Source organism: Suricata suricatta, chromosome 13 (genome assembly GCF_006229205.1).
Source record: "Suricata suricatta isolate VVHF042 chromosome 13, meerkat_22Aug2017_6uvM2_HiC, whole genome shotgun sequence".
In the NCBI taxonomy this organism is placed as follows: Eukaryota; Metazoa; Chordata; class Mammalia; order Carnivora; family Herpestidae; genus Suricata; species Suricata suricatta.
In genome coordinates this window covers 23,113,710-23,128,684 of record NC_043712.1, presented here as the reverse complement: position 1 = coordinate 23,128,684, position 14,975 = coordinate 23,113,710, and the positions used below count along the sequence as shown (strand labels likewise).

Genomic DNA, 14,975 nt, shown 5'->3' with positions numbered 1-14,975 from the left:
GCTTACAGGGAAATACAATTAAAATGGAAATTCTGATTCTTACCCATCAGACTAACGAAGGTTTCAAAGAATTAGCTAAGGCTAGGAGCTTCCTCCCCACAGGATCACAGAGGCCCTCTCAAATCGCTGGTGGGGTGGGGGCTGGGGGAGGAGGTGTAAGTAGGTAGAATATCTTTAGAGTGAAATTTAGTTAGGCAATGTCCAAATTAAACACGCACATATATTTTTACCCAGTGCCACTACTTTCAGGGGGCTTATCTACAGATAGGTTTGCTCAAGTACATAAACAGAATATATAAGCACAGCAGAAGAATTATAGTCTTAGAGATTGGGAGCAGCCTAAATGACCACCAGTACTGATTGGTTAAATACATGTGCTTGTTTATGCATGGGTTAGCTTTATATTAACAGGAAGAAAAGCTAACAACGTTTGCCTCTGGGAAAAACTAGGAAAGTAGGGAATGAGAAGGTGGAAAGGAAGAGTTCCTTTTAGATATTTTTGTTTGCGAATTTTTGCCACTGCATTACCTACTAAAATAAGCAAAAAAGCACAGTGGTTCCCTTGATTACTGAGTTTCTACTTGGTCTCCTATTTGTTAAAAGCCTCCTCTGCTTTGTGTAAGGTGAAATCCGAAGCTAGGCAAGTTGGGGACTGGGCGGATGCTGTTTTAATTCGCACAACTGTTGGGTCGCATGTGTACCAGGAGAGCGGATTCTCAGTGGTCTCCCAATTCCTTCCTCGGCCAGTTCTGCCGCGGGCAGATGGGTAAGCATTGTCCACATTCCGCCTGGCCAGGCATTTCCTCGTATTGTCAGACAGAAATATCATTTTTATTTCTTTTTATTCCCTCTCAAAAGATCCCTATGGTGTTTCTGCTTTGAGCTTGTTAGAGTCTCAGAGACGTGCCTTTATGAATTGTGTTAACCCTCTTCCATCTGATCTTTCCCTCGGAACCAAGCACCCCTTTCCATTGCTAAACTTAGACCATACGTCTCTAGCCATCAACCTTTAACACAGGCCATTCCTTGAGCAAGACTTTGAATTTCCTTGACCTGTTTCTCACCACATGGACTGCTTAAGGCCTTTAGTCTCAAAAACCACCAACACTGGCCACCAGCCAGCATCAAACATTGTGCAGAGCACCTTACATACACACTGTCATTTACTTCCACTTGGGGACGAGGAAAATGAGGCATAGAGAAGAAACCAGACAAAGGTCACATGGCTGGTGAATGGCAAAGCTGGGATTCAAACCTTGTGGGCCTCCAGAGCATTCACATTTCACCTCCTCAGAAAACTGCGGGGCACATGCCCCAACAAAATCCCCACTCCACACCAGACCTGCAGTCTGTCTCTCATCAGCATGTGGCATCCTGCCAATTTGCTTCTGCAAACTTCTGCCTCTTCCCCACCCCAGGCCGGAGTCTAAGCCTGGCGTGGGTCCCTACGCTGGTGTGGCCATGCCATCTTCTGCTCCCGTAGGTGCAATTCTCTAGCCCCTTGCCTCCTGAGTGAGGAGCGCAGGATGACGACAATGTTTGACAGACTTTGGAGAAGGAGGTTATGATGAAATGAAGGTCATAGAAAGAAGCCTTAGAATTTTCACATTCTTCTGCTTTACTCTGAACCTTCTAAACAAGTGAAAACATAGCTAGCTACTTATTATGATGTATTCATTTACTTTTTGATTCATGCCTACTTTAAAGAAAAGAGTTGGCCTCTAATGAGAGTTAAAATTGAACCAAAAAAAGGGGAGGGCAAACCAGATAGGAAGTGAGGTCCTATACCTGCCCATTTCAGACTCTTCTGGTGACTTAAACTGAAGGTTCCCTAGGTCTAACCACCAATAATCACTTAAATAGAGCCTAGAAATCTCTTTTATTTTTATTTCTTTATTTGGAGAGAGAGAGAGGGATAGAAAGAGCGCACAAGCAGGGGAGAGGCAGACCAAGAGGAAGAGAAAGAGAATTCTGAGCAGTCTCCGCAACATAAGCACAGAGCCGAACACAGGGTTCGAACCCACAAACCATGAGATCATGACCTGAGCCAAAAGCAAGAGTTGGATGCTTAACTGACTGCCTCCCAGGCACCTCTCCATTTTTAATAAGCTGTCCAAGCAATTCTTTGGTTCCCTAATTTTGGGGGATGTTCACCAATTTGCATAATTATTTAAGATTTCCTCTGCTGAGGCTTGGCTGAATGTCATTTTCACATTAGTTTCACCTTTTAGACGCCTCAGGGGGCTGCTTAAAAATGTGCTACTTTTCGTTTGCAAAGTGACTCTTTCCTTAACAGTAGTTTGAGGTTTCCCTCTCCCTGCCCCCTTATGCTGAGCCTCCTGGAGGGAAATGGCAGAGGCAAATCATCCTAAACCTATTTAGGGTATTTACCTGGTACTTTTAGAAGACTTGGTCAGTCAGGGAATTGACTTAGAGCCAAGTTTGGGAAATATTGATTTGAAGGATCAATATGGCTGCTCAGGGAGTTCTTTGATGAGCCCAGATCTTAAAGGAATAGTTAAAAGCTGGAAAGTCAAGGGCAACAAAAAGGATCTATTATTAGTTGTGTTCAGACCAGGACCCAGGAGGCTGGAGTCACTGACCTGGAAGGATGGTACCATACTAACAGGCAAGGGGAAAAAAAAAAAAAGCACTCCTGCACTGTCCTTATTCCTTCATCTTTGCTGTTAAGGAGAACCATTTTTGGTGGAAATGGTAGAGCAAGAAATGAAAGAGGCAAGAGGGTTTTGAAGGCCAAGATAATTACCTGGCATGATTTCAAGTCTTTCAGTCCATATGAATTATATCAATCTGACAACACTGACAATTCACTGTTAAGATATTCTGAGGGATCACAGAAAAATAAGAAATGATACAAGACAAGTAAGTCCTCAGTGTCCTAAATGCAAAAAGCTAATTCCATTGGTTATGGAATCCTGAGGTTGGCTGTGCGGGCAGGTAATACTCCAGAAGAAATGACGAGTTTGTGAGCTCTAGGGAAGGAAGCAGTGAATCATCTCAAGTAAGGAGCGTTTCATAAGAAGGAAACAATGCTCAATCTGTGCTCCTTTGCAAAGGGAGTTGTTGGATGAATGCAGGTTTTAGACTGCTAGAGGAGGGATGGTAAAGTGTTAGGGGTTACTAGACTCCTGAGAGGAGAGGGAGAAGGGAGTAACAGGGTTATTAGCTAACCAGTGACGGTGATGAACAAGGTTACTTACTGGACCACAGGTGTGCAGGGATATGGACAGTCGCTAGGTGCTGGTGGTGGTGAGTGGCTCCTCGTTGGTAACTGATTCCAAGGTAGTGAGCTCTTGAACATAATCTAGTCACGGTCTCACGGAGATGCAGATGGACAGGGTTCCAAACCACAAGAGGATTGTTGCCGGGAAGCATTAGAGCACAGGGGCCAAGAACATGGGCTGGAGTCAGAATTGCACATGTGTGACAACGTGCAAGGGGATTGGTTAAACCCTAAGCCTGAGCTTCCCCGTGTGAGAAAGGAGGGCACCATCCGCCTCACAGAGAAGCCAGGAAGATCAAGGGAAGAAACACATGGAGCACTGGAGTACGCGTCTGGTCATCGGTCCCTATTATTACTGCAGATCCATGTCAACCTACCGGGGTTTCCAGGATCTCGTGGCTGGACTGTCTTCTGCCCTGTAGGAGCAACGCTCATCATTATATCAACGCTTCAAATGAGAACATCGCAGACACACTGGGTAACATTCAGATGATGAAGCTGAAGCCAGAACATAGGTGATGGTCAATGTCCTACTCAAAATGTGATGCCCTGGACTGGGTACAGTTGTTCAGATACTTTTGGACCATCTCAGAGATGATGCACTGCCTGTTACCTGGCTAGACATTTCCATTAGAAAGAAGGTAGAATAATTCATTTGTTGAACAGACGTTCATTGAGCACCTGCTATCTATCAGGCCTTGGGGAGCAAAGGCAAATATGACACAAAGCTCATACTTAAGAAGCATACAGGCTCCAGGATAAGATGAACAGAAGAGGCAGTTTTAATGTAAAGTAGTGAACACAATGTTGACATAGGAAGGCTGAGGGGCAGTCACAGAGCAGAGCACAGAAACTAAATCAATTTGCAGAGGCGGGGTGGTTGGAGTCCCTGGGAGAAGACTGCATCTGAGTGGAGGTATAAAGGGTGAGCAGGAGTGGGCAAAGGGGATGGGAGTGAGAGCGTTCTTGGCAGAAGAAACAATTTGCAAAGCACAGGTGGGGGCAACAGCAGGATATGGTGAATGCCAGGAACCTCAAGCAGTTTGGTGGTGCAGACGTTTAAACAGGAGGATGAGAAATGGGGGTAAAATAGGCTTGAGTAATAGGACAGAAGCAGATAGCAAAGGAATCCCATAAGGAAGGCCTTGGACTTCACCCTCTGGGTAATGGAGAACCCTGGCAGATGTGGATCATTGGAACAACACAATCGAAGTGTTTCCTTAGGAATATTCCTCCAGAAACTGTGAGGAGGATGAGATCATCAGAAGCCTGGAATGAGGGAGACCAGGAAGAGTACCTTTCAAGGTCAGGGTTGACAAGAACGGGACCTGAGAAGACCTAGGGATGCCTGGGTACAGGTGGCAAAAGGGAAAAGAGTTATAGATGGTGTAGTGGGTAGAGTAGAGAAAATCGAGCAGACATCTTTTTTCTCCAGAAAAAGATGAATTTGATTTCTGACATGAGTTTGGGCTGCATATGGAATACACAGGTTGAAATGTCAGTCTAAAATCTTGTAGGAGTAGTCTGGGTAAGAGACAATGGCTTCAGGGTCAACAGCCATAAAACTGCGCCAGCATGAAAAGTCCCAGGCAGACTGTGATGGAGACAAAAGAGGTGGGCAGAGGAAGAAACCCCAGAAAACACCACTATTTAAAAGGAAGACAGAAGGTGAGGCTGCTACAAAGACAGAAGAAAAAGTCAAAGAACTGGGGAAGCAGATGTTGAAGAAGTCAAGGGAACAGGGTTTCAAAAAGCTGTGAGTGACTGACCATCACCATCATATGCAGTGGAGAAAGGTCCACTGAGTTGAGATCTGAAAAGTGCGTACCTCATTTAACAATTAGGAAGTCATAAGTATATATAAACATATTTACATATACTGTATATGTGTGTGTGTATATATATATATATATGTATATATATACACACACACACACATACACACACTGGTTAGACTTTGTGGTTGCAGACAACTGAATCCACTCAAGTTATTTTAAGCAGTAAGGTATTTATTAGAGGTTATCCATGTACACGACCTCCAGGGGGCCACAGACATAGGTTTGGATGTCTTTCCACCAGCAACAGCAACAGCAATAGTCACCAGAACAAACACCCACCCTTATAACAGGACCGTTATGGGGGAAACCCATTCTGCCACCACTTCACTCAGTCCAGTGCCTGTGACCAGTTACTAGAACCTTCACCACAGATGCACCAGAGGAAGAAATGCTTCAGCCACTGTGCCTACAAGAGCCACTCTTCCCAAGGGCAGCTTCATCCTTGGACAAACTTGCTCCACGTCACCTAACCGAATGCTCACCTCCAGACTTCGGAGAGCTCACTGTCCCACTACCTACATCATCCACAGACGGCACTTCTGTGCAATGTAAAATGAAGATGGAGTCCAAAATGGCAAGAATAATCTTTATTCCTTGGAAACACATTTGTAAAAATGGATCAGTAAGATCAAAGATTCAGAACACATTTATTTGTATGCGGCACAAACACTGAGGGTCAAAACATGTGTTACGACACAACACACCTGTAAACAGATTATCTTATTAGGAAGAGTTGATAGGTGATGGACTCCACTGTGCAAGGCTGCAGCGGAGCCCCTCCTGCTGGGCAGATTTTCACTGTAGCCAAAACAGATCAGACTTTAGCAATAAAATATCTTAAGAGATGTCAATACATTTTTTTCTAAAAGGCTTCGAGTGGGCCAAATTACAATTCCATACACTTAAATGGCGTAAGAATTGTTTTTTCACAAAAAGGCTAATGAAAAATTATCTCGGGTCTATCAAGAAAAAAAAGTTTGATTTGTGGCTTGAAATTGGGGGTCAGGTGGGGAAATAAATATTTCGGTACAAGTTCTACCCTAAAAGAGAGCCTGTCGATGGCCGGTACTACAAAATGGGCAACACCAATCCCATCCTTTCCCACAGAATGCTTTGGCACAGCTTCATTAAAATCTTACACACTGTAATGTGAGCCATAAATGATATCGTCGATTTCATGTTGCTTTTGAAAAGAGTATATATAGTCCAGGGTGAAAACCAAGCCTCAAATTCTATAAATTCACAATTATGTCTTCAGAAATCATGCAAGTTAGCAGCACCGATCAATAATTAAAGAAAAAAAATTCTTGTACTTGAGCAGCAAATTCTATCAAAAGGGATGCTATGCAATTTACGATTAGTAAAACTGCTATGTTTTGATGTGGGTCAACTGCTTTAAGATCAGAAATTCAAAGCCTCCCCAAATTTACATAACAAGTTATATACATTCTTGTGCTTTGGAAAGGGGTAGCCCTCTGTGAGAGAAGGGAAGTTTGCAGTTTTCCTTTGAGATATTTACTTTGAACATTATATCCTCAGACTAACAATATTGACTTTTAATACGATCAGAGAACTTTAGAACTGGAAGGAGCTTGGCAATCACTTAGTCCTACCCACTCTTTTCAGATGAGGAAAAGGAGGCCAGCAAAGGAGAGAGGCTGCCCACCAGCTCACAATGGCCAGGCCTGGCCCCAGTGGTCTCAACCCCACCCCGGGCTGTACGGTACTCCACACAGAGCTCTTTTCCTAAGTTCTTACGGTTTTATTTGGTCCCAATCATTAAATAACAGAGAAATATCAAGTACAGAGCAATATGATAAACACAGAATTTTACTCCATTTTAAAAATCAGAATATTAAAATGATTCCTGAGCCTTTCACTACCTTCATTTTATTGAGAACGCAGTCAACGGTAAATTATGGCTACTGATTGTGGTGATTTTCAAATATGTACACAGACTCCAGAAACACTTTCCGGAACTATTCCTTAAGGCCACTTTTGCAGACGCATCTACGTGATGCCAGGACATGCTGCATGGAATGTAATGAAACCATGCTGGTGAACGGAGGTGAGATGCGTCCGTCTCTCAAAGTGCAGTCATGAGCTTATCTCGGTACATCATACTTTGCACTCCTCCTAAGTTCTTCTGGTTCTGGTCGAGGACATAATCGAAACGGCCGCCACCTCCGCTGGCCGGCGTTTCCCAGTGCGGCCTGTCATCCTGAAAGCATGGCCTGTTTTGTCGGCAGAGTGAATGGTTAGCGGGGGGGATGGAAGAAAATTCAGAAATGTGAGTGAAACAACACAAGCGCGAGGAAAGCGGGCGGGGAAGACCATGGACCACGCGGATGGGGATGGCTCACAAGCTGAAATGAGTGGGTTCGCTAAGGTATGTTTCAAATTCAGATGCAGGTGATCTACCAACTTCCAAGTCGAGGAAAGCTCCGTCCGCGGCCATACCACATTCCTCAAAGGGCACCTTGAGGACCCCTCAGTCCGGGGGAAGTCAGGCGCAAAAGGTTTCTTTCCCAGGCACCTCTCAGGGCCATGACCATGCTAACATGCACTGTGCATGCCTTGGGCAGCGTTTGCCAGCGCGCTGGACCAATCACCTCTGTATTTCAGGCAATGCTTCTCCAACTCTGGAGAGCCTGGTAAAACACTGACTGCGGGGGGCCAAGGGGGCACCCCCAGAGATCCTGACCCAATAGGGCTTGGGTGGAGCAAAGAATGCATCAGCAAGCTTCCTGGTGAGGCGTACTTTTTGAGCCTTTCTCTGAATCCCCACTGTGAAGTGCTGGGCAAGGTCATGCCTCAGAAGGAAAACTAATGTGATAAAATAGGCCAAAAGAAGCGTAAAATTCTGTAAAAATAAGGTTAATAAAAATAGCACTTCTAGAAATCTCTTTGGTTTCTTACGTCTAGAAAATAAACTGCCTTCATAATACACAGGAACATTTAGAATGATTACTCCGCTAGGCTGACTAGCTTTAGAAGGTTACCCGCGTGGCAAGTGTTTGTGATCAAGCAGCACTGTTGTCCTCCATGGTCCCCCAACAAAAGTGGCAAGAATTCTCAAGAACTAATTGCTCTCGTTTGCCTTGCTCCAAATGGATTTATTTCCATCATTCCATTCTCTGTACTTTCTCAAGCAGCAAGGCTAGCAACCTTACCAAGAAATAACTTTATGCAAAGTGAATTCAACCAACAGAAAGAGCTTCACACATAAACACCAATTAAGACTGATCTGAAATTCAAATCTTAAAAGGAACGTTTGCCTTTACAAAGCTAGCATTAAAACACTCTCAAGCCCAACTAGAAACCCATGAAGGCAGGTGCCAGTTTACTTGCAAAGGACTGTGGTAGGTTAGGGCAGAGGTGAGTGAAACACAGCCCTCAGGCTAAATCCCACTCACCCTCTGTTTCGGTAAATAAGTTTTATTGGAATGCAGCCCTGCCTATTCGCTTCTGCGGAAGGCTGCTTTGAAGCTACAACAGCAGAGTTGAGTTGTTGTGACAGAGACCACAAAGCTGAAAATACTGATTATCTGGCTCTTAACAGAGAAAGTTTACTGACCCCTAGGTTTAGAAAAAAAGATCCACAGTCACAAAAAGCAAACTCCCAACTTCATCCCTGAAGAAAGTCCTTTCAAAAAACCCACAACAAAAATCGCCAAGCCTGAGGCACATTTTTAGTAACCGAATTCTTGGGACAGGAAAATGTTACTTAGAAATTTTAAGAAACATTTCTAATGCAAAACCAAACCAAAAATATCTAAGGTTAGAATGACTCAAAAAACAAAAAACAAAACCCAATTCATTTTCATTTCATAAAGCAGAACTCTGGTACATCCCGACTCATCGCTGGCTGCTTCTGCTCTGCAAATTATTAATCTCTGCCATGACACAGCAGCTCTGAACCGCTGTTTCTGATGCAGACTTTCGATTCATAACTAGGCAGAATTTGAGTCTTTCCAGAGAAAGGAAGAACTTTCGAGAAAGTACAGCTCTGTGAGCTCAAGCACTTACCTCACATTTGGAGAGTGAGGGAGCCACCGAGGCTGGCTGGGCTGGATGTTGGGATGGTATTGAGGCTAGAAATGAAATACCAAACTTGATTATTCAATGACCTTTTGATTTCAATGGTTTTCATCTAGTTTCTCTTTTACCGGCATCCAGCTGAGGGGCCCAGGGCTGTGAATGGAAAGACTATAACTAAGCCCTGGATGGGAGGTGACTTTCCAGGACGATCACATTTCCCCTGTGACAAAGGCAGGAGGGCTGGGAAGCTGCCCTTGGAAGAAAGGGGACAGCATCTGCCTAGAAAGGGTCCCCTAGAGAGCCCAGGACAGGCAGCATTCATCTCTCCCAAGGGAACAGACGGAAGACACCCAAGATATGGGGTGAATGGTAGGTAGGCAATTTTTTTCTTCAAAAACAATTTTTGTCCTTGCTGGAAATGACGACACCCAGGTCTAACAGTGACATCTGCAAACAGAAGAGAACTGGACGGGGGCATTAAGTCAGCAGGATTGTGGGTGAACACATTCTCCTGTGTTTAAGCGGTAAGAATAATTTTCTAAAATGTGATCCAGAACCTAGCAGCAAACCTTACTGCCCACATGGCCGTCACCAAAAACAAACAAAACCCCAAACCATTCAGAGCACTTATTAGCCTGATTAAAACAGAAGGAAAAAAGAAAGGAATTTGTCCATTTAAAAATGGGAAAACAGATCCAGACTGATGACTCACAAAATGACCAGGGGTGAAGACCTGGCTGGGTGACGGGGCTGCCTATCCGCCTCTGGCCTGTAGAGGGCGGTGGCCCCAGGCAAGGCCAGAAGCCAAGGGGCTTCTCAAGGCTTACCTTTTCTGTGGAGCCCATGAGACTCTCCTGACTTTTAGGTCACTACAGTCCTGCCACCATTATTCTTTTAATTATGTCTTCCCTTCTTTCCTTCCCCTGCTGTTTTGGTTAATAAGTAGAAGCCTGTTCTGTATTATGGAAATTTCTCAGTAATTCTGTTCATTCAGTTTTCAGGAAACTGAGATGCCTCCCTGCCTATTCTGGATTCTAGTGGGCTCTCTCCTTCAGAGATGCCTGTCAGCAAGCTAAGCGTGCAGCCCCCTAAAGAACAGGCTACAGGAAAAGGGAATCCGAAGAAAGGACCTCAGGAGCAGAAGCTGAAAGGTAACCTCTCTTAGGGAAAGACCTAGAGTTTAGATGTACCCACAGCTGAAATGCTTCCAGTGCTTTGGTCACACATCCGGGCCCCAAATGAGGCTCCACCGTCTGGATCTTGGGCGAAAAGGGAATGACCTAGAATAGTAATGGACCTTCTCTTCCACTGCCTGTTTTCAAACACAAGCAAATCAGATTCATTAGCGAGAGGTGGGTACCTCATCCATAAAGACCTAGAAGGATATTCCCGAACCTTCCTTGATCTCGTTCAGTAATTTATTCACACTCTAAAGCTGTCAGGAAGCGTTTTTTATGTTAACCCAGATGGTTCTCATTGGGGCAGTTTTTTTCCCCCTGGGGATAGCTGGAAATATATATGTGCATTTTTGCTTGTCACAATGACTGCAAAATTGCCTTTTAACTCCTAGGCAGAGAAGGGAAGCTAAGCATCCTGTAACTCTTCAGACAGTCCCAACAATGAAGGTCTGTCCCTCTCCCAGCACCAACAGTGTCCGTATCAAAACCGCGGCAATCTCCCCTGAGCAGGCAGCTAGCCTCCCTGAGCTCACAGCAAGACAGATGCTCCACTCGGTCCTCCTGAAAACCCTTCCCAGCACTCAAACCTGTCAATCAGGCCGCTTCTCAGGATGTTCTCTTCCCGGTCAATTCATTCCCAAACCTTGACAGAGCAACACAGAACCTCCAAGATGGGTAAGATGTGGAGGACGAGTGGCTGCTAAAGATGTTACGAGACCTCTAGGTAACAGGTTTCATGCATGTGACTCCCAGGCACAACTTCCTCCATATTCACTCTGAGCAGGGAACACTTGGCTTTACTTTCACGTTTTTCTTGTTTTCAGGCAGGGACTGCCCCTCCACAACTCTTCCCTTCCCCCATAACCAGCCACTCACACCTGAAAGTTTCTCCAAATCAAAAAGCCCGTCTGTGACTGAGAAGATTCAAGAACCTAAAAAAGACGAGATGGGGAAACCCAGCTTTTCTCCTACCAGGTTCAAAGCACTTTTGACATGTTATTTCCCCCTAACTCAGAAGTCACATCCGGATTCTGCACATCGGGAATACGATTTCATGTATGGAAGATGGTATTGCAAAATTCTTCTGAAACATAATTTGGAGACCTCGGAAAGATGACGTACATCGGTATCCCGCCCCCATCTAAGGAATTACTATCTATGGTAACAAGAGATCAGGAAAGACACTAAACTAGAATAAATGCTCCCAGGAGACCTCAGGGAGTAACTTCTTATTTGTGACATCTGAAACCAGACTCGTGACGGGGCAAACCTGAGAGTAATGTCCTTGGACACAACCCACCCAGGACAAGAGAAATGGCCCCAAGTGAGGAGGTCATCGACGCGAATGCTGCCTCTAGGCACAAACCTAGTAAGTGAGGGACACCCTGTCAGCACCACTCATCAGAACCCCTTTGGCAGCTCTGAAGCTCTCAGATGCCCAGCCCTATCCCTAGAACATCTGATTCATCAGCCCAGGGTGAGGCCCAAGCACCAGCCATATTTTTAAGGCCTGCCAGATGGTTTTGATGTGCAGCGGGGCTGAAGAGCACTGGTGTGGGTGATTTCTGATTAAGAGGATCAGAGAAGACTGTGCGGAGGAGGTGGCTTCTGAGGGGACTCTGGGGGGGATATTAATGCACAGACGAGTGAGGGGATTGCAGGCAGACAAGCACGGACAAAGGAACAATGGGAAGAAATTCTGGGGGCACCAATGATGTGATTCTCTGAGAGCTGCACATACGATGTGTGATAAGGAGCTGGGAGGAGGGAGGGAATAACGTAGAAAAGTAAGTTGGAGCCAGGTAGTCAAAGGCTATGAATGGCCAGCGAGAGCCATCTCCAGGTTACGATGGATGGGCTGGCAGGAAATAAGGGCCCTGGCTGGCCCCCCTGTAAAACAGGGGTGTCATGGAAGCCTATCTGGGCTCCTTCTGCAGGCACCGGGCTCAGCACAATGCTTTACGAAGTAGGTTCTAGAAACCAATGCTCCACTGACAACAGATACACTATCAGAAACAGGCAGGGAGGTGAGGAGCTCGCTTTTTAAATTGGGGGAGGGGCTGTTCAATATCAAATGATTTGGGGGAACAATGGATTAAAAAAGTAATAAAACGTGTCTTTTTTGCAGGGTTTCTCAATACTTTTGACACCGCAGTGGGGACTGTAAGATCCAGTAAGGGGAATGAAGGTCCCCTTGATGCACTTCCCAAACGTGTGACTGAGACCTCCTTCCCTTGGAGGCACACCTCAAGGGACTTGTGTTCCCTAGGACACGCTGACAAAACACGGCCTCACTTGAGTGCCCCTAAGAGGCCGTGTTTGACCGCCCAGAAACTTAAACATATGTCTCTGCGGTTTGCTAGTTGATAAGGTCAAGAAAAAGTAGGAGGCTGAAATGACCAAGAGGGGCCAGGAGTCACAGAGGAAGGCTCTCCTCTCACTGTTTCCTTAAAAAACAAAAAAACCAAGCCCTCCACCCCACAACCAAGAGATTTCTTCAAAATCTGACTATATGCATAATAACTGCTTGATGCAGAACATTTTGAAACCTTACGAAGTATTCATGAAAATCTTTAAAAGCAGTAGCTCACCTGGTAATTATGGACTTCAGGATTTGTTTTAGAGCTATAAAAAGAAGGGAAAAATTGTAATGTAACAGGTTGTAAAGTGGCACTATTAGTGATTTATTTAACGATCATAAGCGCTAGACACCACCTACACTGTTAGGAACTTTCACGAACACCACTTCTTTTTGGTTATTAGCTGTTTACATGAACATATAACCAAGGAAACCAAACAGCAACTTCCATTTGTCACTTCCGAGCTCACAAATTGAAACACGAAGGTAATATTCTAGAATCCAGCTTGCCACGCTTTGGTGACAAAAAGGAGGTCCTTTCAGTTGGGACAAACCAAGTAATTTTAGCTCCCATTCCAGGTGTGCGCTGGCTCTGCTGGTCCAGCGACGCCCAGAGCTTTCTCCCACTGAAGGGAGAGCTACCAGCCGCTTCCCAGCAGCTCCCGCCACGCTCCTGCCACTGCTGTGGGAGGCTCGTGCCTTACAAGACTCTGCGCTGGGAACTCCACATCTGTTACTATTTAATCTGCACCACAAGGCTATGAGGTCAATAACTGGTACTGCCTCGTTTTACAGATAAAGGCTGCCTAACAGAGAAGTTAGCAAACCTGCTCAGGGTCAGTCAGCTAGTGAGTGGCCGAGCGAGGACTGGAGTGGGTATCTGCCCAGTCCGGAGCCCACCTACTTTCCACGCCGTCCAGCTGGCTCCCTGACGGTCTGAGAAAAGGTACTGAGCTCCTCAATCACGGTTCTATTTTGATGGACTCGCAAGTATAACGACTCTGGTTAAAAAAATATATACATATAGGGGCGCCTGGGTGACTCAGTCGGTTAAGTGTCCAACTTCGTCTCAGGTCATGATCTCACGGTTTGTGGGTTCGAGCCCCGCATGGGGCTCTGTGCTGATAGCTCAGAGCCTGGAGCTTGTCTTCAGACTCTGTGTCTCCCTCTCTCTCTGTCCCTCTGCCACTCATGCTCTGTTTCTGTCTCAATAATAACTAAACATAAAAAAATTTAAAAATATACATATTTTTTCCCACACGTATATGGGTGGGGAAGGCTGGCTTTGAGTGTAAAACACAACATGTTTCCTATGTAAGGCTGGCATCTGCCAGGAGAAGCACAAACAAACATGGCACAATCAGGCTACGTTGCTAGGGAGGTGTGCTTGAAATCAAGGTTTATTGCTTCAACAATGAGAGAAACATTTTACTGTTATAAGTCTTGCTTGGGGTCTAAACAGCTCTGTCTTCCAGTTTTCAGAGAGGGCTAGTCACCGAGCCAGGCTCTGGGCCAGATTCACTTCCAGCTGGATTTCATTCGGAAGGTTAAGTGTTCTGCAAGGTGCTATTTTTCTGGTATCACCTCTGCAGCCCAGAGCACAATTTCATCCCTGGCTCCCACAGCAATCCTGCTCACCCCAGGATCCCACAGGCTGTGAAGAGCAATTGAACAGCTGCGAACAGTGGTTATTAGCTCATTTGTTCCTAAAGGGTATATTTACTGTTTTTTTTTTTTTTTGGTTCCTGGTGGACATTTTTTTAAGTTTGTTTTGGTTCCCAATATATATAATCTCTACCAGATGCTAAAAGGAAAATATAATTTTATTAGGGAAAACAAACAATCGCTTCCTTAGCAAAGGAAAGAAATGTTGTAACCCACAGGCCCCTGAGAACTGAAAAGCAAGACACACTGGTGGAGAAAGGTACAAGTGCTTTTAGCATCCTACCCGCCACCGCGATGCTAGAGAAGGGCGAGCCCGCAGGCCTACAGTGAACCCGTGTAGGAGCCCCTCCCAGGGGGGCAGGTGTGATAAATGGCAGTTCACGGGGACTCTGCAGCCCCTTCTCCAGGGGCTGAGAACCGAACCCAGACACAAGTCGGCCGCCTGCCCCCCAGCAGAAGCCTGGAATCAGAGACATGAGGCCGAGCCTGCAGCTGTGTGATATAGGCCTAGTTATGTTCTAGCGCCTCAGGGCCCTTGCAGGGGTCTTGTGGCCGCCTGGGGGAGAGGGGTCAGATGTCAGAGGACCAGGTGGGCCCCAGGCCCTTCCTCCCTGCCTGGCTCCACCCAGGGCAGCCCTACTTCTGTCTGT

The 14,975-nt window shown here is 45.6% G+C and overlaps 1 protein-coding gene across 1 annotated transcript in view; it reads right to left on the bottom strand.

Annotated features, from left to right (window-relative positions):
* EPB41L4B (erythrocyte membrane protein band 4.1 like 4B) overlaps positions 1 to 14,975 on the bottom strand; it is a 134,542-nt gene that overhangs the window by 50,140 nt on the left and 69,427 nt on the right. The window contains 2 exon segments of the mRNA XM_029919634.1: positions 9,112 to 9,176; positions 12,893 to 12,926. Coding sequence (XP_029775494.1) covers positions 9,112 to 9,176; positions 12,893 to 12,926 — 99 coding nt within the window.